The sequence below is a fragment of the Stigmatopora argus genome, chromosome 4 (assembly GCF_051989625.1).
Source record: "Stigmatopora argus isolate UIUO_Sarg chromosome 4, RoL_Sarg_1.0, whole genome shotgun sequence".
Classification (NCBI taxonomy): domain Eukaryota; kingdom Metazoa; phylum Chordata; class Actinopteri; order Syngnathiformes; family Syngnathidae; genus Stigmatopora; species Stigmatopora argus.
In genome coordinates this window covers 6,595,032-6,621,435 of record NC_135390.1, presented here as the reverse complement: position 1 = coordinate 6,621,435, position 26,404 = coordinate 6,595,032, and the positions used below count along the sequence as shown (strand labels likewise).

General features: G+C 39.2%; 1 protein-coding gene across 5 annotated transcripts in view; it reads left to right on the top strand.

Moving 5' to 3' along the window:
• Positions 1–26,083, top strand: part of bckdhb (branched chain keto acid dehydrogenase E1 subunit beta) — a 38,156-nt gene extending 12,073 nt beyond the window's left edge. The window contains exons 6-14 of one of the 5 annotated variants that reach the window (XR_013300125.1): positions 422–530; positions 1,198–1,295; positions 2,442–2,552; positions 5,801–5,887; positions 6,902–7,055; positions 12,414–12,615; positions 13,523–14,490; positions 18,669–18,751; positions 18,850–26,083. Coding sequence is in view for 1 of the 5 variants with exons in the window: in XM_077599591.1 (XP_077455717.1) it covers positions 422–530; positions 1,198–1,295; positions 2,442–2,552; positions 5,801–5,887; positions 6,902–7,042 (546 nt within the window). In the remaining 4 variants the exon portion in view is untranslated. Of the gene's footprint in view, positions 1–421; positions 531–1,197; positions 1,296–2,441; positions 2,553–5,800; positions 5,888–6,901; positions 7,056–10,619; positions 10,921–12,413; positions 12,616–13,522; positions 14,491–15,377; positions 18,752–18,849 lie in introns of those variants that run through there. The other 4 variants (XR_013300124.1, XR_013300126.1, XR_013300127.1 and 1 more) reach the window with 4 other exon arrangements.
• Positions 26,084–26,404: the final 321 nt, after the last annotated feature.

Genomic DNA, 26,404 nt, shown 5'->3' with positions numbered 1-26,404 from the left:
CTTCACAAAAACATAAATGGTATGTTTATTAAACACATCAAATTGTCCATAGGTATGGTTAGGTGTGTGAGGGCTTGGTTGACTTATTGTGCCGTGTGATTGGTTAGCAATCAATTTAGCGTGTACCACGCCTACTTCCCATATGGTCATTAGTGATTAGATACGTGTCAAGTAACATAAATGAATGAATTCACTGTGTCCTTTATAATCCAGTGCTCCCCCTGTATGATTTCTGGTTGTTCTCAGTCCTCTAAAGTATTTTGTTTTATCATAAATGTATTCATCACAGTCTAGAGAAGTTATATGGCCCTCGTGAAAAATGTTTGGTTACCCCTGAACACAGAAGCTCCTTTGAACATACTGTTTATTACTATTTTGATGTGTTAGACGTGGATTTTGAAAATGGAATTTGTGTGCCCAGGTTGTTGTACCCCGTAGCCCCGTCCAGGCCAAGGGGCTGCTTCTCTCCTGCATCGCGGATAACAACCCCTGCATTTTCTTTGAACCCAAAATTCTTTACAGAGCAGCAGGTAAGTTGGGTTCTTTTGAAGGGAACACTGAATGCTTCAGTATTTTGGACTCTAGTTCTGCAACTTTGTGGGAACAGTTTGTTGATAGCCTATTCCCGCTCGAACATCACTTTAATGTAGATTTCCATAAAGAAATGGATTAAAAGAAATTGTGTGGATGAAAATAATTGGGCTGCAGAATCCTGAAGTCAATCTGTAAGTACAATATGTATCTTCACAAATTGCTTGTAAAAGAATGATTAGACAATTCACATAAGCACACTCAAGCCTTACCAGAATTCCTGAAGGTGTTGTTGCTACTTTGAACGGGCCAAAATTCTTCCTTGTAAAGTCTATCTAAATTAGAAACAAGATAGTTAATTTCATGAGCGAATCAAGGCAATTGGGAAATTACATGTGGCAATACGCCTGCGTGATATGACAAAAATTGTTATCACGATAGAATTTTTTTTTTTTTTTCAAATTTGAAAATTCTAACTTCTGTGAGTAATTACATTACTTTCCTTGTTATTCAATTATGAAACTAACTATGTTACCTTAATTTAAAAGAAAGGGGATATAAAATGAGTTTTTGTTGTCTGTTATCGTTTTATCGCCTAGGTCTATGTGGCAATATAGTTTATGTATGGAATCGGCCTCATGCTAAACATTTCAATTGTGTTTCCAGTGGAGCAGGTTCCCACAGAACCCTACACTATTCCACTATCAGAGGCTGAGGTTGTCGAGGAAGGAAGTGATGTTACGTTGATTGCCTGGGGGACACAGGTAGGTAATCCTGCACATCATTGACAACATCTCAGTGGGTGTGCCGAATAGTTTATTTATCGTCTATCTTTGGAACCCTGAAAAAAATGAAAGGGAGTCACCTGAACAATATGTAATGTCCAAAGCTCTCGGATTAATTTTAAATCCATTACGAGCCCTCTGTGTCACTGTAGGGTCTCTCAGCTGGCATGCTTGGACTATTTCTTCCCACACACCTCAGCACCAAGGCTGTGCTTGGCTTTCAGTCTATTAACTGCACATGTCCACAGCACACTTTCCATTGATGATGGTCTTTTCATCAGTGGGCTTTGATTTCTACGGCTTGGTATCACAGCCTACCTCACTAGGAATCAGATTCAATTTGATTGTTCCCAGCCACTTTATCTGGCTTATCCGGGGCCTAATGTACCTGGAAGTGATAAATGGGACAATGAAAGAAAGTTTCTCTATCATAGCTAGTATCAGGCCATGTTAACACGACAGCAATCCTGGGCAAAAACTCAAAAGTAGCTTTTTGCTATAACTTTAATTCCACATTTACAATAAGCTTTAGTGTTGGCAAATCTGCACGGACATGGAGACGCAAAAGTGCATGATACCTCTGATAGTGAGGTCCTCCCAGGTCTGTCCACACTTATCTTTCTCCCTACTGCGTCTCAGGTGAACCAAATATATTTTATAGATATGCGGAATAGTTTTTCTGTTCTCTAAATGACTCTTTGTAACGAGTACAGTCAAAAGTTGATATGGCTCTTGTTTGGCATTAACTGTGGTTAGACCAGGTAGAAGTTTTTTTCATGAAAACATTGTTTTCGTGCACTGTGTGCGAACACTGACATCATCAGTATCTTCGTCCCCTTTACTGGCAATTCGTGTCAGGCGAAACGTAACTGTTTTTTGAGCCCAGAATGTGGCAGTCTGAGGCATTAGTAATTGTCATTTATTGAACTGCAATGCGCAGATACAATTTGAAGGGCTGAACTTTCAACGATGTAAGATAAGCTCATTGGTCAACTCCTGTGCTAATACACCTATTTCAAACTCAAAATGCTAGTCACTCTGTTATCTATTAATGTAAATGCAGCACTAGCAATTGTAAAAACTAAAAATGAACCATCAGGATTGTTTTTTTCTTCTTTACGTTAGGTACACGTGATGAAGGAAGTGGCCCAAATGGCACAGGAAAAACTAGGTGTGTCCTGTGAGGTCATTGACCTTCGCACTATCCTGCCGTGGGATGTTGAAACTGTTTGCAAGGTAAATCAGCTCACTCTTTGTAGGCTGTGAAGGCTTAAAAACTATTACATTGTGAAAAAGAATTAAATGTAAAAACCTCTGAGTTAGTAATAGACAAGCTTTTTGAAAGCACGTCTTTACTGCTTGTCAGTTGCTAGTGTCATTCGCCTTAGTACTTCCTTCAACTACAAGTTACTTTGAGTTCATGTTAATAACAGTGATTGGAAGAGAAAATGTGGTGACACCTTCCATGGATACCATTAATCCTATGGTCACATTACCATTATCAATCAAGAGGTACACGGTTGATTGGTCGCTGGTCTTTTGGTCGCCCGGAAGGTAAGTGATAATTACCATTTAAATCGTTGCTCAAATTCCCTAAATACAAACTGCGAATTACTATTTAGTCATACTTAATGCCCTAGTAATTATTAGGCTAAAGAAAAGCTCCAAATTTCCCGGACTTTTATTGTTTTTTGTTGGAGAACTTGTTAAGACCCTGACTGACGTAGCTTCTTAAAGGGACAACGCATGTACATACAAACTCTTATACACTCACACGTCGGGTCAGTGTAACTGCTTATGGTCATTGTTGGCTTTTGTTGATGCGTAGACCGTATTGTTTTACCTTGTTTTGTCGCCGGTCTTTTGGTCGCCCGTTGTCGCGGTCGGGGCAACCAAAAGACGGCGACCAAAAGACGGCGACCAAAAGACCGGCGACCAATCGACCGCACACGCAATCACGATCCATCTTTAAGGGATCATAAAAAAAACTGTTTCCCATTTATAGTGCTGTTGTCAACATTGTGAAAAAGTGCTGGTTTCAAACTCTGTTTTCATTGAGCTGATAGTCCGTGGGAAAACTAGAGAAATTGTACTTTTGCTAGGGTGATAAAACACCACATTGGCTTAATCATGAATACACGAGTTTCCCACTTACAATAGACAAAAGATTATAATTCTCCTCCACATTTAAGACACAAGGGAGTCTAATGATTTTTTTTTTTAAAGAAATAAATGATTTAACCCTTAGATTGAGAGTTGAAGATCATGGGCTAATGAAACAAGCAAGATTACATAATCTGCAAAAAGCAAAGATAAAATACGGAGTACACCAAACTTAATCCCTACAACGCATCTGTTGTGCCTATATATCCTATCCATAAAATTTCTAATCAGAATCAATGATTAAAGAGCACCTTCTGCTGAGTCCAAACCTTCCTGGAAATCCAACTGACTCCTGGCAATGCGGACAGAAACTCGGTGCAGTTAACATCCAACGCCAGTACCTTGCCACCGAGGAGCTTTTTAATCACCGCAGTGATTTTGCCCCTTATTGTATGAAATTAGTCCTTGAGTTACAAGTATGGAAAGGGTCCTGCCTCTTTGTACCAGACATTAGTTATTTTCCACTGAAGAGAACAAAACCTTGGCCTGGGTAGTGGACTGGTTGAGATCATTGGGGTCATCTTGTTCAGCACTGCCTGAAAAAGGCAAATCCCGTGATTATGAAAACAGCATATCAGATTGCCAAAAGATCCTCCAGATCTTCTCTAATTTATAAACTATTAGGTCAGTTACATAATCTAGGTCAAGAGACGTCATATTCAGAGAATCTTTTTTTTATTGTTAGTTTCATGACAGTGTTTCCCAACGATTTTTGAGCTGAGGCACACTTAAAATTTCAAAGTGTCACCTATATTGACAATATAAAGTAATTGTCATCAAACCTTTATTATCAGGAATCAAATTCCACAAACTATTTCAATCAATATCACATTTTTCACACCAGCCTTACGTCATGTAACTAGTGTATATGACTTGCATGATGGCTATGTTTTTCTCCATTATAACAAATCATGAAAATGAAATTCATTGGGTATTTTTTTTCTCCCCTACTCCCCAAACTGTTAAACATGATTCTTTTCGTTTGGATTCACATGCACAGTATGTTGTCTGTCTCTTTAAGCTGGTTTTGTGCTTTTACAAAGGAAAAAATCCTACAGTCAGGACTGCCCAAACCATAATACATTTGGTACCCTCTACATACTCTTGGATACTTAAGACTGCAGGAACTAAGGCAAGGTTTGGCTAGCAAGCTCTTCTCAGGCTAACCACAAATCACCTTTTTAGCGCCCTCCATGTGGTAGGCTCTATCAACGTCTATCTATTCATTTTAATATAGTGCTTATCCACAGAAGTCATGGTCTATCACACAACTTTAGTTCCAAGTTCCATCTTAGCTAAGAGACATGATTCAACTTGTGGTTATGCGTATGGTATCTGAGTTATAAAACTGTAAAGAAATCTTTAAAAGAAAAAAAAAGCCATATATTTTATTCAACACTAACTCTCTGCTCTTGGCTCTTACTAAGAGTGTTTTTATCATGCACTACTATTTAAATACTGTATATACTACCAATGGGGGGGGGGTGGTTGGGGATCCTTGCCAGCATGGCGTCCCAAGTTTTAAATTTATGTACTATTCTTGGTCCTATCCTCAGTCTGTAGGTTGAATGTTCCCCTTCTGAAACCATCAAACTGTAAATTTTGTCTCCAGACATTTTCCTACTGCTTCATCTTCAAAATGTCTTGTCTTAGTTTCCATTATTCCCTAAATAACATATGTTTAAGATGGATAAAGAGGCAGTCTATTTTTTTAGAGAAACTGTTAGAGGGAAATCGTAGTTTACTTGTAGGATCCATGAATGCTTCCGTTCTTGAATATACACACCCAGCTATTGGGTCAAAGGCAATTTCCATATTTACTATGTTGCCATTATATAATCTTTGGACAGAACTTCTGTCAGTTGAAAGTCTTTCAGCAGTTTTTAATCACATAATTCTGAACAAATGAGAATCTTCCCCTGCTGATTCAATTTGATTCAAATTTTTGTGCTCATGTTTCTATTTTGAATCAACAGTAAATTGTGAATCTATTTTCTATTCGAACATTTTTTTGCTTAAAATTTATTGTGCTTGAATTTATTATGATATTTCATATCATATATATTTTTATACCAGTTTTTATCTATTAAAAATAGAATTGTCAGACGTATACCAAAATAGAGGATGTAGTTGGGTGCCTTCGAGTACTTTTTATGAAAATAAAATTGTCCGCCATGTTAACAGTCCTTGGTAAAGTCTTTTTGTTTGGCTTTTAATGAGTTAAATAAATGATCAAGAATGTGCAAAAGCTTTAAATGCAATCCCAACAATGCTACATTGTGCAAAATCTTAGTAGTCCGTTTTCATGTCGTGTTTTGCAGTCGGTGGTGAAAACTGGACGTTTGCTAATTAGTCACGAGGCCCCAATAACTGGAGGGTTTGCTGCAGAAATCAGCTCTACAGTACAGGTGAATGATTTTTTCAATATTTATACAGTACTTTTAACCATAGATGTTTCCATATATACAATTTTGAGGATATGGAAGGCCTCGACAGGAAAATTGTGTCTTTAGATACGAAACAAATTACAAGTTATGAAAAAAATCTGAAAAATTCAAAAATCCTCTTGTAGCATCCTGTTATGATTGTTGGTTATGAGATGCAGGACAACACCGAGCCGACCCACTAAAAGATCCAAGTGAAGTATCCCTGTTGTTTTCTTTTTTTAATAAATGCCTCTTAAATAACTGTGCGCAAACAGTGTTGAATATGTCCTTAACCCATTTTAACCTACTTTCCTATTTGAGGACAGCCTGTAATTATTTTCTTACTTAATATCAAGGAGTTTAAAAACATTGCAAAAATCTAAAACATGTTAATTTGGATTAAAATGGTATAAGCTCATCCATCTTTAAAAAGTGAGGTAAATTTACATAGTTTCTTTTTGTGAGGCGGAAAATAGTCTGCTTGCCAATGGTGATGATAATAGGATTTTTTTTTCAATTCCTGCTGAGTATTCCGGATGGGTAGTAATTACAGTATATTTTTATAGTTATTTCAGTATAATCCAGTACTCTATAGCCAGAGGCTGAGCTGTGCTGTATTTGTTTACAGGATAGCCTGGGGTTACAGTCTCGGCTATTAAACTTCCTGTCTCTTATGTAATATGTTCTGTGTGGTAATGGTTTTCCAATGTCATGTTTGTCTGATCCCAAAGGGATTTGAGTCATTAAGTCGACAGACAACAGGTAACAGTGAACATCTCGAGATAAAATGTAAAATGTTCAAATGAATCCCGTCGAGTCAAGTTGAAAATAACAAGAATATCACCCAGCAGTAACTATTTGGATAAGTGTCTAAACACTGAAAGAGCAGGCGTCATTTTATCATACCAGTTTTTTCTTGTTTGCATGCATAATTGTAAATCGAATTCTGGCAATTTTTTTATAATGTTTCAAATCTTTTTAATGTTCACATTTTAGGAGGAGTGTTTTCTTAATTTGGAGGCTCCCATTGGTAGAGTGTGTGGTTATGACACCCCCTTTCCACATATTTTTGAACCATTCTACATCCCAGATAAGTGGAAGTGCTTTGAAGGAATCAAGAAGATGATCAACTACTGAAGGTGAATACACGGTAAGGATGACCTCATATTCCTCCTCAATAAAAAAAATCCACTTTTTATCCCTTTGATCTATATTAATGTAATCATGCAGCTTTGTGCCAGAGCCTTAAATACCATCTCCATTACAGTACCCTAATAGAAATCATCAATTTGAGAAGTCCCATAGAGGGGTAAAAACTTGTAGATGTGTTTAAAAAGAGAAGTAAAAATTCAGATGTCGAAATCAAATTTGAGCATTTTAATGATTGATTAAATGGAAAATGAGATGAACAGTTTTGGAATTCTGGAACTACTTTGTGAAGTAACACCTGTACAGTACAATTGAAAAATAATCAAAAAGAGAGGGCACGTTATACAGTGGTACCTCGACATACGAGCTTAATTCGTTCCGGGACTGAGGTTGTATGTCGATATTCTCGTAACTCGAACGAAGGTTTCCCATTGAAATGAACTAAAAACAAATTAATCCGTTCCATCCCTCCACGGCAATGCACTCGTAACAGAACAAACAGATTTAAATTAACTTGGATTAATATACAGACGCTCCCCTACTTACGAACATTCAACTTACGAACAACGGTACATACGAACATGTCTGCAAATTGCGTTTAAGTCGAAAAATGTTCGTAAGTCCAATTTTGTATTTTTTTCCGAGTAGTGCTTCTTTCCGCCACTAATACGCCTGGCGCTGTGAGGGCTCAGCTCACCCAGCATCTATCTTCTTCGTTGCAATGCGGAAGTGCGTGAACGTATCTCCAGTGGGCAAAGAACCTTTTTCATTTGTATCATTAAATATCTCGTGCATCCTTTATTAAATATGGTTGGTAAAAAGCGAAAGTCTTCTATTGAGGGAGTTGCAAGGAAGAGGCAAGCCATTTCATTTGAAACGAGTGGCAATAATAACGAAGCTTGATGCTCGTGAGAGTGGTGAGCGTTTCACGGGCATACAACTTGTCAGTACCATTTATAAACAGAAAGATCGAGCAGCAGGACCCAAATATTGAACGTTGCACAAAGTTTGCAAATCAATTGAATGATGCCATACAGTGCTACCGCATCATTTATGATGAAAAAAAGAAGAAAACTGTGCAATCGTCGTTAGATCGCTTCTTTCGGCCAGTTTCTAATACATAAATCTCTCTCTCTATATATATATATATACAGTACTGTACATATTCTCTCCATTTTATTAAATGTTTTTTTCAGTACAAACCAATGCGTGTTACTTATACAAGCCTTAAACATACAAATGCACTTATATAAACCTTCAATATACTTATATAGGCCTTAAACATAAATTATAATACAAAATATAGCACTGAATCAACTTACAAACAAATTCAACTTATGAACAATCGCTCGGAACCTAACTCGTTCGTAAGTAGGGGAGCGTCTGTATACAGACACACTCAAACATACGTTTAATGTAACTTTACACAAAACTGAATTGTAATTTTGTTTTAATTTGTTTTTTACCTTTGTTCTCCGGGTGGACTCCACCCGGATGTTCAGCGGGAGTTTTTAAAAGGAACGCATCAAGGGTTGTTTGTACAGTGGTACCTTGTCATACGACCGCTCGTCATACAAAATTCTCGTCTTACGGCGGAAATTTCGATCGAATAATTCGCCCGTCATGCGATCAAAATTTCGTGATGCGACCAAGCCAGGTCTTTTTTGCATATCTTTCGTGTATAACAATATCTACGAGCACGGAGCGATTAATTCAGACTAGTTTCTCATACGACCAGGAAACGCACAACGCGCGGGCAAAAAGAGGGCTTTCTGGGTAATGAAGTATACTTGTGCACACAACACCCATAGGCAATGGCAACCTTTCTCAGAATAAAACTTCATTACCCACAATCAATACGTGGGTAAGCTCATATTGTATTTCCTGTTATTCTTTCTAAGGAAAGAAGCTCCCGCGATCGTTCTTTAAAGACTATTTCTCGTTGGCAAGTGGTCGTGCGTTATCCTATTGTGAGGACATTTGTGTGCATCATTTTGGGAATATTTTGAAGGCAATACAACAGCAAACAGTCCATCGGTAGCGAACGTGAGGGTGGAGGCATGGCAAACAACTAACCCGAAGAGAACGAAGGTAAAAAAAAAATTACAACAAAATTAGAATTCAGTTTTGTGTAAAGTTACATTAAACGTATGTTTGAGTGTGTCTGTATATATTAATCCAAGTTAATTTAAATTTGTTTGTTCCGTTTACGAGTGCGTTGTCGTGGAAAAAAAACAAACCCCACCCCCCCACGCCCCCAAACGTCTCTGTCTCCCGTCGGTGAAATCTGCCCAATTTTAGTTAGATTAAACACATTTTATTACTATTAAACCACTAGTTATGTGTTACTTTGTTAATAGATGGCGAATTTGAAGAAATAAAACATTTTTTCCAATCCAATATCCTGTTTTTGGTGTTTTTTCAGAGGGCTGGAACGAATTAATTTGTTTTCCATTCATTTCAATGGAAAACGTCCGCTCGAGTTACGAGAATCTCGTCATACGAGCTCAGTTCCGGAACGGATTAAGTTCGTATCTCGAGGTACCACTGTATTTGCCTTCCCTTCAAAATATTTCGAAAATGACGTGCACAAATGTACTCACAATACGATAACGCGCGACCACTTGCCAGCTTGTCAGGGTGCGTCTTTTCTACAAAATCCGAAAACTCTTGCCACTTCGCTAGCATGTCTTTGATATCCTTATTAGCCATGCGGTGCCCCTCTTCCACCTCCTCCTCGCTACTGAGCGCCCGCTACAAATGTTCACTCTCCTGCCTGGAGCTCAATTTGAAACAAAACCTCAAAATCCATTTATTTCTTCAACTGCATTTTTGTTGCTGAGAGAGGCATTCAATATGTCATTTATTCCCAAATAAAGTGAATTTGAGCCTTAAGGTGAGACTGAACTTGACCCTTACTGGGCTTGCATTCACATTTGCACCTTTTAGCTTCACATAAGTGTTTATAGAGCACTGTTATGTTTGTTGGCTGAACTTGACTGTGAGGCATGAGGTTTTCCTTGTGTTTAACAAATTTTCCTAATAGCAGATTGCAGACTGCTCGTTCAGTCACAAATGTGTGCACAGGTTCAAAACATGGACATCTCTCACAGTGCATATACATGAGATTTTAACATGTATATTTGTCATGTGCAATAAAGCATTTTTAACATAAGGCTAGACTTTAGCGGACCACTGGCAAGATTACTGAACTGGATTATTTATGCCATGTAGGTTTTGTCCCCAATTCATCACTATTTAAGTTCACTGCTAATGATTGATTAACAAAACAATTATTTTCCTGGATGGCTCAATAATCCTGTGAACTGGGATGATTTGAATCAACCACACTTTAATTATCCCTTTTTCATTGCCATTTTGATTTTTAGTTACTCAGGCGCTGGGCCGATGGCCACAAAGCCATTAATAATTCTCTCAATCAAATCCAACAGACGTCAGTGTTCATCTTTGCTGTTCACCATCTCCTTCCAGCATGACTTTTCCACCTCATCTGCCATCATCACCACGTGATTCACTTTAACTTTCTCAACCTCTCTTGTTCCAGAGCCTGCTCCTGATAGCCCCAACAATGTGCTCCCTATTTTCCTACTCGTGTATCCAGTCAATGGAGAGCAGCCAGAAAAAGACACTTTGTTGGCTATTCAGAAGGGAAGCCCATGTCCAGATGACTCCTCGTCCCCGTATCCCCTCACAACTAATACTAATACTTTTACATTACGTACCGCAGAATTATGGAGCCTTATTCTCTGATGGCAACAGTGTTTGTGATGTGATCGATAGTCTATTGTTATATTTAGTTTCTTTTGCCTTTGGCTTCAGCAATAAAATCCCGTTTTGTCATTTAATTACCTCATTCTTGTTACTGCTCCCAGCGGCTGTTCCTGCGCACACAAACACACACACACACACACACACGCATACACGCATACACATGAGCGCACGCGCGCACACACACACACACACATTACAATTTTATTTTCAAGGAAAAAACAACAAATGTTAAACCGTGAAAATGTTAGTTTTATATAATCACCTTTTTATTCACTTTTTGTGCTGGAGGACTTAAACGTGACCACAGTGTCAGGAAAATCTCAAAAATAGCAGTAATGTGTTTAAAAATAACAAACCTTTTTATTGCCTTGGATTGTGTTTCCAGTATTAAGTACATATAGAATTTTCCAAAAATAAACTATTTTTGGAAAAGATGTGTTTAAATTTGATAGATGCATAAACAGCATTCACTTTTATTTGGGTTTTTTTTATATTCACTATATATATTGGCCATTGACAATAACCTAAAGCAGCAATAGGTACAGTGGGGCAATTAAGTATTTAGTCAATCACCAATTTTGCAAGTTCTCCTACTTGAAAAGATTAGACCGGTCTGGAATTGTCAACATGGGTAAACCTCAATCATGAGAGGCAGAATGTGGAAAAAAATCACTGTTTGATTTTTAAAGACTGTATATCCAAATTAGAGTCAAAGTATTTGGTCACTTACAAACAAACAAGATTTCTGGCTGTCAAAGAGGTCTAACTTCTTCTAAAGAGGTCTCCACTCGTTGCCTGTATTAATAGAATCTGTTTTAACTCATTATCGGTATAAAAGACACCTGTCCACAACCTCAGTCTCTCACACTCCAAACACCACTACTATTTCCAAGACCAAAGAGCTGTAGAAGGACACCAGAGACAACATTGTAGACCTGCACCAGGCTGGGAAGAGTGAACCTGCAATAAGTAAAACGGTTGGTGTAAAGAAATCAACTGTGGGAGCAATTATTAGAAAATGGAAGACATACAAGACCACTGGTAATCTCCCTTGATCTGGGGCTCCATGTAAGATCTCACCCTGTGACGTCAAAATGATAACAAGAACGGTGAGCGAAAATCCCAGAACCACACGGGGACCTAGTGAATGACTTACAGAGAGCTGGGACCACAGTTACACAGGCTACTATCAGTAACACAATGCGCCACCAGGGACAAATCCTGCACTGCCAGACGTGTCCCCCTGCTGAAGCCAGTACACATCCATTGTCAGTCTCCCGTTCTCGTGCCCTGCGATTGGCTGGCCACCAATTCAGGGTGTCCCTGCCTCTGGCCCCAGAGACAGCTGGGATTGGCCAACAGGAGGCTAATAGCGGTTCGGAAAATGAGATGAGATGTAGTATATTGATATACCGACGTCACTCTCCAGACAGAACACAATCTAGTCAAGTTTGAAGTTAGTATGATACTGTTCAATGCGTAGGTTTCATTTAAAAACTAAACAGAATCAAAATAGCTTAGACTCAAGTCCATAAGCAATGTTCTTGAAGTAGACATTTATTTATAGGGCGAGAAGCTCACTCATCTGCGAGAAGACAGGTGAGGTGGCTCAGGCATCTGATTAGGATGCCTCCCTGGTGAGGTGTCCCAGGCCCGTTCCACTGGGAGGAAATCATGTGGCAAACACTGTAGACGCTGAGGAGACTGTCTCTTGGCTGGTCTGGGAAAGCCTTGGGATCCTCCTAAAAGAGCTGGATGAAGTGGCTGGGGTGAGTGAAGTCTGTGCTTCTTTGTCATTTGTTGGATAGGTTTTCGTTTTTTATGGTTTAGCTTTACACACAGAAGTAATAAATGACTGTTTATTATCATTCATCGGGCATGAACTTTCACGCCTTTACTGCATATCTTATGTAGAGACCACAACAGAAGACATTGCAGCATGTGTGCTTCCATCTGGTACAGTGCATCCAAAAAGTAATCATAGTGCTTCACTTTTGTTTTTTTGTTTTTTTATTTAATTCACAGACTATTTTGGAAAAAGTGTTTTATTCATCAGTACGCCACACAAAATATTATGAATTGCAGAGTGAAAGCGTGTTTTTTTCTAATTTGTGTAAAATGGGTAGAATGACAAATGATCAAAAATAGCCAAAACGCAACTTTATTTTCAGCGTCATCTTTATAAGGGGCAAAGGCGGACAAAACAATTTGATTACTATCTGGAATTTTGTGTCAGTTACTCAAAACATAAATTTAAAAGTGAGCATTAAAATCTTAACTGGTTAGTGAACTGGCTCGAGCATTGCCTCACAGTTCTGGGATTTTTCACACTAATGGTCGGAGCATACTGTTTTCCGTGTGAAAACCTATTCATTGAGTGTGTGTAGACATTTGCTACCTTTGCTGGAAAACTTAAAAGTGATACTGTTTGACCACTGATCAGTAGACATCAGCTCTATTTTGAGCTACTAAGGTAAGGGACTATCCCCCAGACTAGTAATTTATCTTATTGAGTAAAAAAAACTTATTTTTAATTCCAATTTTGATTAAGTGTAAATCATAAAATATCGGTGGGGGATTGAATATTTTACACTTTAACTGTCAATTTAACTGCTTTAATTTAATTTAACTAGTGACATTATCATCTCATCTCTTTCTGAACCATTTTATCCTCAGGATCGCGGGGGGTGCTGGAGCCAATCACAGCTGTCTACAGGCCAGATGCGTGGGACACCCTGAATCGGTGGCCAGCCGATTGTAGAGCACAAAGAGACAAACAACCATTCACGCTCACACTCATACCTAGGGGCAATATAGATTGTCCAATCAGCCTAACATGCCTGTCTTTGTAATGTGGGAGGAAACCAGAGAAACCCACGCAGGAGAACATGCAAACTCCACACAGGTGGACGTGACCTGCATTTGAACCCAGGACCCCAGAGCTGTGAGGCTGACGAGCTCCACTGGGCTGCTTTATTCATTTCATTCATTCATTTAAAAAGTGAAAGTGGGTCCTTTGCACAAAACTGTAATGGACCTTTTTGGGCTGGGTGGCAACGATGACCTAAGCTTGAAATTAAGTCCATATTACCATCTGTGCTCTTGAAGTGTATCATTACATACTATATTTATATAAAACACACAAACTGGAGGGGGTAGGTCTAACCATGAAGCTCCTGGAGGTAAAGATGAAGCTGTATACACTGCACAACCAGAGATTACTGAAATGGGGGAACCGCTTATCCTGTGGTGTGGCCTCTTGTGAATTTTAATGATTGACTAGGTCATGTTTTACAGCATCAGTACAAAATCATGGCATGGCTAGGATCATGTTTTTCAACATCCACTGTATGTAGTATTAATATTTCATTACAAAAGCTCCTACCTGGAATGGTCTGTCCTGTGCTTCAAGTTGAATATGATAATGAACTGAATGTTGTTGTTTTTTAGAGTGTCCAATCAGCCTTCCATGCATGTTTTTGGAATGTGGGAGGAAACCAGAGTACCCAGAGGAAACCCACGCAGGCCCAGAAGAACATGCAAACTCCACACGGGAAATAAATCTGGATTTGAACCCAGGACCCCAGATATTTGAGGCAGACACGATAACCACTCATCCGTCGGGCCGCCTGTTTATTTATCAGGTAATGAAATTAGGCTTTTGTTCTATGTAGCCACTTAGTTGTCTTGATGAGCAAAACAGTTCAAATGAAAAGAGCAGTAAATCATTCATTTCAGCGTTTGATCCACTTGATGGATTAATTATTGCCGGTGCTTTAACTGTCGACAATTTGATATTACCATGCACATGAATTCCTCTTAAATCAATTTTTTCACAATTAAATCTGAAAAAATTGATTTAGTAGCCAGGGCCTCTATAAAACTTACCTATTGGCCCGTAACAACCATTAATACGTTCATAATCATGACACCCAAGAGAAATACGTTTAGCTTGGCAGAAAGCTCAAGAACTTGCTACATCAATTTCCACTTCTTTAAACTATAATTTAAAACAAAAAACACAGTTTTTAATGTCTTTGTTGAACTGTCATAAAAAGCGATTTAAGAAGATCCGGATGATCTCCTCAATTTGTAGTAATCCTTGCTTACTTTTTCTCCAAATGTTTTTTTTTAATCTAATCTCTATGGAATGTTTTTCACCAAGTCAGACCAGACACCTCGCAAACTATGGAAAGTACAATAATAGTGCAAGATCAGCTACAACACATGCAAAATGTGTCAAAATCACCATAGCCGCAGATTTTCTCGAAGAACTGACGCATACGATCAACCAAATCGGTACCATGGGACAATAAATTGGAATATTTTTTCCATATTATATCGGCTTTATTGTTGTTAATTGTCATAACACACAGAGGAAAAACTCCCATTTTAACACTACCAATTAAGTCTTCTAAATGAAACAGTGAGAAATAAAATGCCTTCTTGAACAGCGATTCCTCATAAACATCTAAAGGCAACACTTAACATGTTTTTGAAAAAATAATAAATGTCTGACTTTGTGTTTTAGACCAAAACCTCTGTGCTTTGGAGCCATCTGAATACATGTGTGGCATCCCGCATGGATATGTTTGTATGGATTTTAAGACTGTGGTCAACAGCACAAATTCTTTTATGTTTCTGAATGTCTTTGACATGCAGTTCGTTCCATCTGTATGATTTATCACACCTTTTTTTATTAAGTTTTATCTTCAAACAAAAGTTTTTTGCTGTATTTTGGGTTTCAGAGAGGACAAGCTTTGGTCAAAACCACTTGCAGTTCTCAAATTGTTTTGAACGAGGTTTGGGGTAAACCTTAACATTTTTTATTTGTTACATTTTTTTTATACATACATACGCTACGTTAGCATGCATAGTTGTCATGTGGCACACAGCTTGCAGAGGCTTATTAAATGCATATTGAATTTTGACTCGGATCAATCTGCATCTAATTTATTGAGTAGCAAGTTCATCAAAATAGCTGATTCTGTGAATTGAGGATTTATTCAAAGTTAGCAGAAACTGTCTACATCAGGGATGGCCAAACCGGTCCTCGAGGGCCGCTGTGGGTGCTGGTTTTTGTTCCAACCGATCCAGCACAGACATTTTGACCAATGAGATTTCTGAAGAAAACAAGAAGCACCTGACTGCAATCCACTGATTGCACTTGTACGACACCCGATTGGTGAAAAGGTGTCATCTTGATGGGTTGGAATGAAAACCCGCACCCACTGCGGCCCTTTGTGGAATAGTTTGGACACCCCTGGTCTACATGTTAGGAAATTTGTCCTCAAATGGATGTGTTGGATTGGATTGCTGATGAGAAATGATTCATACTGACCAGGTTCCTATTTAATTTTGAAACACAATACCTTATTGGGACATGTATAAAAGGCATTTTAGTGTCCTTCTTTAAAGCTGTGGCAGATAATGCTTCTTTTAGTAGCAAAATTAATGAAGTGTTACTCATAGAAATCTTACCTCAGTGACAGAAAACAAACTTTTCCAAACCTCAAGAGCTGTCTCATATTCAAATTGAAACAGTGAGCAAAATTCCTTATCCGTACACTTTTTATTCTTTCAGTAAATGGTGTGTTCATACACAAACCATCATTTCACCAAGTTACAAAAATGTAAATGTAAAAAAAGCAATTCTGCAAATGCTGCTATGAGGTTGATTGGATTGGTGGGTGAATTGATGTATTTTTGCTTTTCTTTACGTTTGCGCATCACTGACACACTATTAGGCGCAGAGTGTAATTTCATCCCATCTGATGCGTACAGCACTAATTTGTGTATAAAAAGAATTAATCCCCGACACTAATGAAGGATCACCACACGTGACACTCACATGTGTACGGCCTTCAGATTTGCAGGGGGTCTTTTAGTCGTGATGACTACCTTGACAAAGAAATTGCAACTCCTTGGGAGAAACTTCTGATTGACTGTGAAAGACGATGATATGTAAAATAACTCAATAAAATTAATCCATTGCCACCCTCTGAAAAAACACCAGAAGCAGGATATTACTGTTACGTCTTGTGCGGCATGGTACGTAGAGTAGGACCCAAATGCAAGGACGAGTGCGTGCAGTGCTCTAACGAAAACATTAATGACTGGGGCAGGAGGGGATTCAAGAAAATAAAAAGGACTTGGAAATAAATAACAAAACCAAACCTGACGTGGAAGACATGGGGAAAAGAGTAACTTGAAACATGACATGGCAACTTAGCATGACGCGAACAAAGCAGACGATCGGACAAGAACTCACAAACACACAGGGTTTAAATAGATAGACAGGGGTTGATTGCAAAATACACAGTCCTGATCACGCGAGGGAAGGGAAATCATGAGGGACACAATAGGCAAAATGCATACTATAATCACACGGACAGCACATGCAGGTAATTTGCTCAAAATTTTCCTCCCATTATAAATTTTTCATATGTTGGGACACTCGTATGTCAAGGTATTACTGTATACAGAAATTATGGACCTGAGCAAATGTCAGTGCTCCAGCAAGACTGATTGTTTAAATGATCAACTCCGTAAAGGCTGATAATACTTTAAATTTGATTGAATCTTCCTGCTTGAGAACTGTTGTCTTTATTTGTCTTTACAGTTTTAAATGTACTGTGGCATGTTTTGCTAGCTGATTATAACCAGATGTCTGAAGGAAAGTTCAAGTAGACCGCCGTTCAACTCGATTGATCTTAATCCAAAGTTTGACTGTCCATGTGGTATTGTTCACATGCAAAAACCTGAAAGCAAATTGATTCATGGCATGTAAACTCTTACCACAAAGGGTTTTAATTATTGAATGTGTTTCCAAGATATGTATATTCAAAGGATGGTCCAATTAAGTCTGTATAAGGCTTTCTGTTTGGAAGCAACAGGAGAAATCAAACATCTTGGAGAAGTTGTATTCATGTAAAAGAATACAGATGGTGTAGGGGTAAAAAAAAAATAAAAAAAAATATGTTGCAAAATATTTTAGCCCAAACATACCATACCTTTTATTGGTATTCAAAAATGAATGGAAAACAGTTGAGTTTAAAAGTTCACTTCTTTACTTTTTCCTTAACACTCCACTGCTTGTGTCCAACCAGACAAGCCTACATGTTTTTTGAATGTGGGAGGAAACTGGAGTACCCTGAGAAAACCCATACAACACTGGGGACAACATGCAAACTCCACACAGGAGGACCAAATTGGGTTCAAACCTAGGACTCCAGAACTGTGAGGCAGTAAATATAAAATCCACTTTCACTGCTATGCAGATGACACCCAGCTCGACATTTGCTCAAAACCACACTTCCCTTTACCCTCAGCTTAAAAGACTTGAATTAATATCTCCTCTCACACTTCCTAATATTCAATAGCTCAACATCAGTGGTCCTTCTACTAAGCACCATGTTCACGAAATACATTTACTACTTTACTATTTCCATCAACAAATAAACAATATCCAGGATGAAATCACCCAAAATGAGTTGTCCAGTAAGGTGTCCAGGCCCTCCATAAGGGGAGAAAATTGGCCTTTCGAGAGTGGAGTGGAGAGGAGCAGGATGGCATCGAAATAGGATGCCTCCATGACACCACCTTGATAAGTGTGTCCCATGGTATGGAGTCACCAGGGTCAACCCACGACATGCGTGGCTGACGATGTCCCCTGCCTCGCCTGGAACTCAGGATCCTTCTTGAAGAGTTGGACAAACCATACATTATTTAAAAATAATCTTATCATTTCATCTCATATTTGTGTGTTTCTTACATCTTTTGTGCAAAATTGAGAGAGGTTTATTTGATACTTTTTTTTCAGGACCATGGAACGAACTAGTATATAAAATGCTGCTCTTTTAACAAAAAATCAAAGTTATGAAAGTTCTGGAACCAAATAATTTCGTAAGTACTGGTTGCATGGTTGCCTGCATGGGTTTCCTCCCGCATTCCAAAAACATGCATCTCTCATCCCTTTTTCTTAACCGCTTTATCCTCATTAGGGTCACGGGGGGTGCTAGAGCCTATCCCAGCTGACTTCGGGCCAGAGGCGGGGGACCCCCTGAAATGATGGCCAGCCGATCGCATGGCACAAGGAGACAAACAACCATGCACGCTCACACTCATACCTAGTGGCAATTTAGAGTGTCAAATCAGTCTACAATGCATGTCCTTGGAAGGTGGGAGAAAACCGGAGCACCCGGAGAAAACACACGCAGGTCTCGGAAGAACATGCAAACTCCACACATTTGAACCGAGCTGGATTTGAACCCAAGTCCCCCACTGTGAGGCCACTAACCACTCATCCGCAGGGCCACCCTGGTTATTATTGATGCTTTTTTTGTGTCGCAGCTTTAGCTGTAGTAAATTTTATAGCCATAAAATAATTAATTGAATTGAATGCTTTTATTGTCATTATACAAGTATAATGAGATTTAGAGCCTCACCACAAAGTGCACAATAACAAATGAACAGATAAATAATTTGTAAATAAATAAGTAGCCACCTATGTATATGTGTATACACACATACACATCATTAAGTTTCAACAGCTTGACAATCCTTAATATACAAAGTTATATGATTATTTCAGTTCTTTTGCCGTTTTTGGAACTCTTGATATTTCTACATGGTGCTGGGTTACCTTTGAATATTGCTCATGAACAATGTTCCCTCTAATTTTTCGTTGGTCTGGGCAGAAAGACAGCCTCCCTGAGCGCACTGAGTACCAGTGTGAGCGACATCGTCGGTACTCGGATGATTCGCCTAAAGACGTTTCGCCGACGGACATTTGACAGACGGGCAGGTCGTCGAATGGACGTTCCGCCGAACGGAGGTTTTGTCGAAAACGGAATTTGCGCGCTCGCCCCGCCCCCGGATCGTGTGTGTACAAGTTTTTCAACCTCGGCCCGCGGGCCATATACGGCCCGTTAGGATTTTTAATCCGGCCCGCCACCGCCGTTGTCCAAATTATAGTAAAAATCAATGTTAGTCTACCATCAATGGCAGCCCGGGAATAAGCTCTCTTGGGCGGGCATGGCAGCCCGGGAATAAGCACTCTTGGGCGGGCATGGCAGCCCGGGAATAAGCACTCTTGGGCGGGCAGATGTAGCAGAACCGAGCCGTAAAATGACAGCAATCGGGTCAAATCCATCCTAAAACAGCGTTTACTGATTAAATACAAATACTGGAGCTCTTTGGACATTAGAACCGAGCCCAGGGAAGTGAATTCCTCGGTAAAATGTCGCGATGATGTCGCGATGGAGGCAAAAAAACGTCCATATACGTCCATTCGCCAAACGGCTCAAAATGCTCTCAAATTCGGTCAAATCCAGCTGAATACTAGTATTTGTATTTAATCATTAAACTAACAAATACTAGTATTTGTATTTAATCATTAAACGCTGTTTGAACGAACGTTCATTCGGCGACCTGTCCGTCTGTCAGACGTCCGTCGGCAAAACGTCTTTAGGCGAATCATCCGGTCACAACATCTTCATTGCTCGCTATGGGCACACCAGTATCACACCTGCCACAAGCAGGTGCATGTCAATGTTCCCTCTAATTTTTCATGTAAAACATGCTGTAAAATACGAAAAACATAAGAGTGGACAGAGCTACTGCCACTGGCTGCCGCTTAAACGGCGCCATCATGGGGAAAGGGGTAAAAAAAAAATACTGCGCGCCATATGATTGCTGCTGCGCAGAGAAGACGAGAGTAGTGCGCAATTGCGCACGCGCGCAGCTTAGAGGGAACATTGCTCATAAACACATTTTGATGCCCCAGTATTTTTTGCTGTTCGCATTTTTCCAAAGTTTGACCAATCTGCTCAATGCTTGCGTCATGGCTTCCATCCTGCAACCCTTTGACGCCTTCTCGTTTTTCAAAAACACATTTAAACACAGAGCACTTAATCCTCTGGGTTCCCAGATGTGTCAGATGTGCTGCTGAGTGGCGGTGCGGAAGGATCACAAGGAGCGCTGTTTTGCAGGGAGGGAAGAGAAAACTCTTTTGAGGTTAGCAAGACAGAAACGTGTGAACAGTAAAACCTTCCAGGCTGACTAAAGACGCTTATATCTGCTGGAAGGGAGACAGGAAGGAGGGTATCAGCAGACCCCTAACACTCCCTAGATCACACTTTTCAAGGAACACACATTGAACTGGAGAAAAATGCCCAACAAATTCATATTTAATTTATATTATTACTTTGTGTGTAATGTTTCATTTTGCAACCACATTTTTTTTCTTTGAGACACTTGTTTGATTGAGCACAATCACATTCTCTTCATTTTTGTATCACTCTTTCATAACATAAATAGTCTTCTTTGCCACCATATGCTTAATCATTTACATGACCACAATATGAGGAAAAGAGACAAGCGAGAGTGGTGTTTTATGAGCGGCTTTTAAAAGTGGCTTTTACTTGCGGAAGTGGAGCTCTGAGAGTGGAAAACAAATGGAGCACCATTTAAAGGATTTGCAATTGTGGAAGCAGCTTAGGGTAGCCAGCTTGTGTAGCCTATATCTGATCCATACTCTGTTTTTTTTACTTGAAAGTAGCTTAGAAAAAAAGCAAACATTGAAAGGCTGTCCTGTAGAGGTTAAGAAGAGTACCCACTAAAAAGCAGCACTGTTTTTACTGATGCAACAAAAAGCAAGTCAGAATTACCAGATGTCTGGAAATAAATGTTGCTTGGCAATTTCCGTCTAAAATAGGATGGGATATTAAGGAGTATTAAAAATGGAAGTACAAAAATAACTTTAGTGTCCACACTCACCAACTTTTGCCACAGGTGGCCAAGTTTAATTAGAAGTGTCGTCACAGGTTGAAGTACAAACAGAAATACATGTTATGTTAAAAATTCTTAGCATGTCGTGAGAGCTTGGCACTTAAACCTAAACAAGGACCTAATGTGGTTATTATGATGAGGAACCAGCCATTCTCCCCTAGGTTTAACCACTGTAAAGCAGCGTACATACAGTATTTAGTCGTAAATAAGCTGCCCCTGCGTATATGCCAAATCCTTAGAATTGCCTTAAAATCGTTGAATTTTACAATTTGAAGGGAAAATCACGTCAGAGGGTACCCGAACGTTTGGTCGAAAGACGTTTGGTCGACAGACTCGCCCCCGGACATTTCGTCGAACGGATGTTTCGTCGGCGACGAATAACATGTACACACACGCCAATAATACGCAACTTATTGATAATTTTGATATTAGATATTTAGATAGTAATGCTCTTACATTGTCAATGCAATTACAAACTCACTCTTTCTCTCATGATTATAATTTTGAAAGCGAGAGATTACCTGGTTGATCGCTTTCAACAGTAAACTTTCTGTCTCTCTCATGATTATAATTTTGAGAGCGAGCGAACCTGGCGACGACGAAACGTCCGTTCGACGGAATGTCCGGCAGCGAATCCGTCAACCAAACTTCCGTTCGACGAAACGTCCGTTCGACGAACTGTCCGTCGACCAAACGTCCGTCGACCAAACGTCCGTCGACCAAACGTCCGTCGACCAAACGTCCGTCGACCAAACGTCCGTCGACCAAACGTCCGTCGACCAAACGTCCGGTCACGTCAGAGATATTGTCTGAATCAAAAGCATATTATTAGGGTGAATGTCATAAGGAATCAATTCATCCAGTAATGGTTGTTTTCTTACTGCAAAACAGAAAATAACCAACGAATAGTAAATGTTACTTTGCCGGCATCTTTTGCAAGTCTTTTGCGCATATAAGCCATACCCTTGATTCAGTCATCATTTTTTTTGTTACAAATACGGCTTATATGCGGGAAAATAAGGTAATTGTCACAAATTTATTGCATCTGTTCTATAAATTCCCATCAGCTCCTCCTTCACATTTTTAAAGTACGGTACGTGACCAAATAGCGCCTCATGCCGGTGCAGTGCTACTAGTTCAATAGAAGTAACTCATACAAAAACTCACCTTTCCAAGAAAGTTTGATTACTGCATGACTCTGACATATTGTCAAACTGTTTTCAGTGTGGAAGCTTTGTTTTTGTTTTCTTATATTTAGCCAAACCTTGTCCTGGGCTCAGTGCCCGCTTAACATGCAGTCTCTAATTAGTGCTGCAGAAATACATATTTAAAGTCGTGTGGCTTTCGAGACCTGCTATATTTAAGTCACCAGGGACAATAATGAAGGACACAATAGCTAGTCCTCACATCACTGATTTTCAATGTTGCACAAACCGAGCCATTTACAATCCTATTTTTTTGCAATTAATTAGAACAGCTCTTAGTGCCTGCTTAAATAAGGTTGACGCAGATGACAAGACCAAATAATGGACCATGTGAGAGAAAACATTTTGATTCACAATTTGCTAGTACTATTAAGTACTATTTGGTTTATAGTAGTTGAGACAGTTGACAGTGGAAGCCAACAGGAAGCCAGACAGACATTTCTCAACACTTTCCACTAAAACGCCTTCAAATGTTTAACTTGACCAAACTCTGACACTTGTTTGCTCAGTCCAAATGAAGGCAAGAAGCTCCAATTGGTCATAATTATCATTGGTATTAATCCTGATTTTAATGGATCAGTCACACGGGCAAAAAAAATGCCATGAAATTTAGTCGCTGAAACAGTTAACTCTGGACATCCCAGCTATGTGAATTCACAATAAGTGAGAGGTGGTAAAGTGTAAAGATCTTACAATTGTTTACATTCATTCATTCATTCATTTTCTGATCGGCTTAATCCTCACAAGGGTTGCTGGAAGCTATCCCAGCTGACTTGGGGCCGGAATGGGTGGCCAGCTGATCGCACCCATACTCACCCACATACCTAGGGGCAATTTAGTGTCTAATCTGCCTACATTTTTGGAATGTGGAAGGAAACCAGAGTATACTGAGAAAACCCACACACGCTCAGGGAGAACATGCAAACTCTACACAAGAGGACCGACCTGGATTTGAACCCATGACCCCAGAACTGTGAGGCCGACGCACTAACCACTCATCCGCTGGGCTGCTTAATTATCTACATTTGTACATATTTTTGTTGTGATTGCTACAAGCGTTGAAAAAAAAAATCTAAAATCACACCAAAACCCGCAACTCTAAATGTTTGACAATGCTCTGTAATTGATATACCGATTGATACTAAAAAGGAATGAATTTACAAGGCGGCTTCATTAAGTAAACCAAGGTTTACAATGTCAAATATTTTTTGAAGAAAGAGGTGACGGGCTGTTGTGTGCAGAAACTAAGATTTTGCAGTCAGATGAAGATGCTGCAGAAGAGTTTGGTCCAGTCATCTCTTTGCCGCATACCAAATAAACCCAAAGTGATTCCCTTTGCTGAAATAAAACTATTTTGACACTGGCATTTGGGATATTGCCTTAAGTAACAGAAAAGGGCTTATGACTAACAGAGGCCCTAAAAATACAGCGGTATTGGAGGGAGGAGCTATTTTCAGGTATTTTCAGCCCTAAATCCCTGGCACCACCCCTGGTATTTATAACTGGCGTGTGTTTGTGGGATCATGTCCATCATTGTCCATTCATCTATAAAATCTTTTGGGGAGGTTAAAGCAAAGATGATTTATGGAGTTAGTGTGAGAGCTTGTTAAGTTCTTACACAACCAAACAAATTTAACGATAGAACTTAGAATTTGCAAGGATAACATTGTATATCACCGCTGATTTTTTTTTTGTGATTTGATTCGTCCTGACCCAATGACATCTCGTACCTCCACGTTAGCTCTCAGCAGAACGCATGCAACCCAGATGTCTGGAGATAAACATCTTGGTAATTAGGTCAGCAGGTTCTCTGATCTCCTTTCAAAGACAGCTTCTTGGTCCGGACAAACTCTCTTCGCTGGCCAGGCCAGTGACCAGCCAAACACCCAAGACAAATACTTAGGGAAAAAGCGATGAACCCTGCAATTTAAACCATAAATACATACATGCTTGCATTTGTCTCTCCACACTTGTGAGAAAGTTCCACTACTGACTCCCAGATCACATACTCGTGAACCATGTTAGCTGTGAATTCACAAACTCTTCCCCGTTTTACAAAATCGTTGTTGATTCTTTGATTCCCAAATAACTCCAGAAAAGAGCCCAATCACTCATATCTAATGTTTGATGAGTCCTCACAGATGTTTCCAATAACAAAAACACCACACAGTACCATGTTGGAGTTCAGTTTAGTTTGGAATCTTGCTTTCCATTTGGATGGATTGGAATTGTTCCACGAGAACGAGTGTGAGTTTGCAAAGCGTAAGCTGGCTCATCCAGTAAGAGCTGGGTTGAAAGTGTTGAAGAGATCTGAAGAAGAAACAGATGGAGATATGTTAGTGTGGTTTTAATATTAGTCACAGCTCTGCAATTTGTTATACTGTAATCAAATATATTCCTACTTATCGCTCATTCTTTTCCTCATCTGGTAATGCAAATATAAAGTAAGTTACCGACAGTCAGCTCATAAATCTGGTTATGACACAACTTTGGTTTTCTTTCAAAGCAGATACTTAGGATCTAACGAGCACCATTACATAAATAACAAAAAACAAGACATCACGTATTTGCTCTTTGGTTTTTATGGATTTGGACAGTGAAAAGCATGTTGACAAATGCTGAGCATACAGAAGGAGCTCAAGGGTATTATACACGATTATTACTTCTGTGCACATCTCCATGAATATTCATTCATTCATTTTTGGATCCGCTTATCCTCACAAGAGTTGCATGGGGCACTGCAGCTTATCCCAGTCAACTACGGGCACCAGGCGGGGAACACCTTGAATCAGTGGACAGCCGATCGCAGGGCACAAGAAGACAGACAACCCGGGAAAACCTCGCAAGCCCTGGGAGAACGTGCAAACTCTACACAGTGAGGACTGACCTAGGATTGAACCCTCATCCCCAAAACTGTGCGGCCGCCGCGCCCTCCATGAATATAACTATTATATAATGTCATCTAATATTTCCTTCCTGTGATCTTGCCCAATAGTATATGTTTTGACGAAAGTTTGGCGACACTCTTTTTCCTTGTCGACGATAATGTCAAATATTTATTCATCTTATTAGACGTGCTTCATAACTGAGCAAAGAATACCCCGAGATTTGGTACAAACGTAAAGCTGGCATGCAAAATGACTTGAATGGCTGGACATCGTAAGGCTTTTTCTTTAAAAAAAAGTGGTCTATGTAAAGTAAAGCTTTTATTTGTTTAAAAAATAAATACTATGTATATATAGTCAGGCTTTTTTCTTTAAAAATGACCATGTATATTAAGGGTTTTTATTAAAAAATGACCCTGTGTAGTAAGGCTTTTTTATTTAAAACAAAACGACCATGTACAGTAAAGCGTATTTCTTAAAAGACGACATAGTATAGTAAGGCTTTTTTTCTTAAAAAATGACATAGTATTGTAAGGCTTTTTTCTTAAAAAACAACATAGTATAGGCTTTTTTCTTTAAAGACGACATAGTATAGTAAGGCTTATTTTCTTTAAAAACGACACAGTATAGTAAGGCTTTTTTGTCTTTAAAAACGACATAGTATAGTAAGGCTTTTT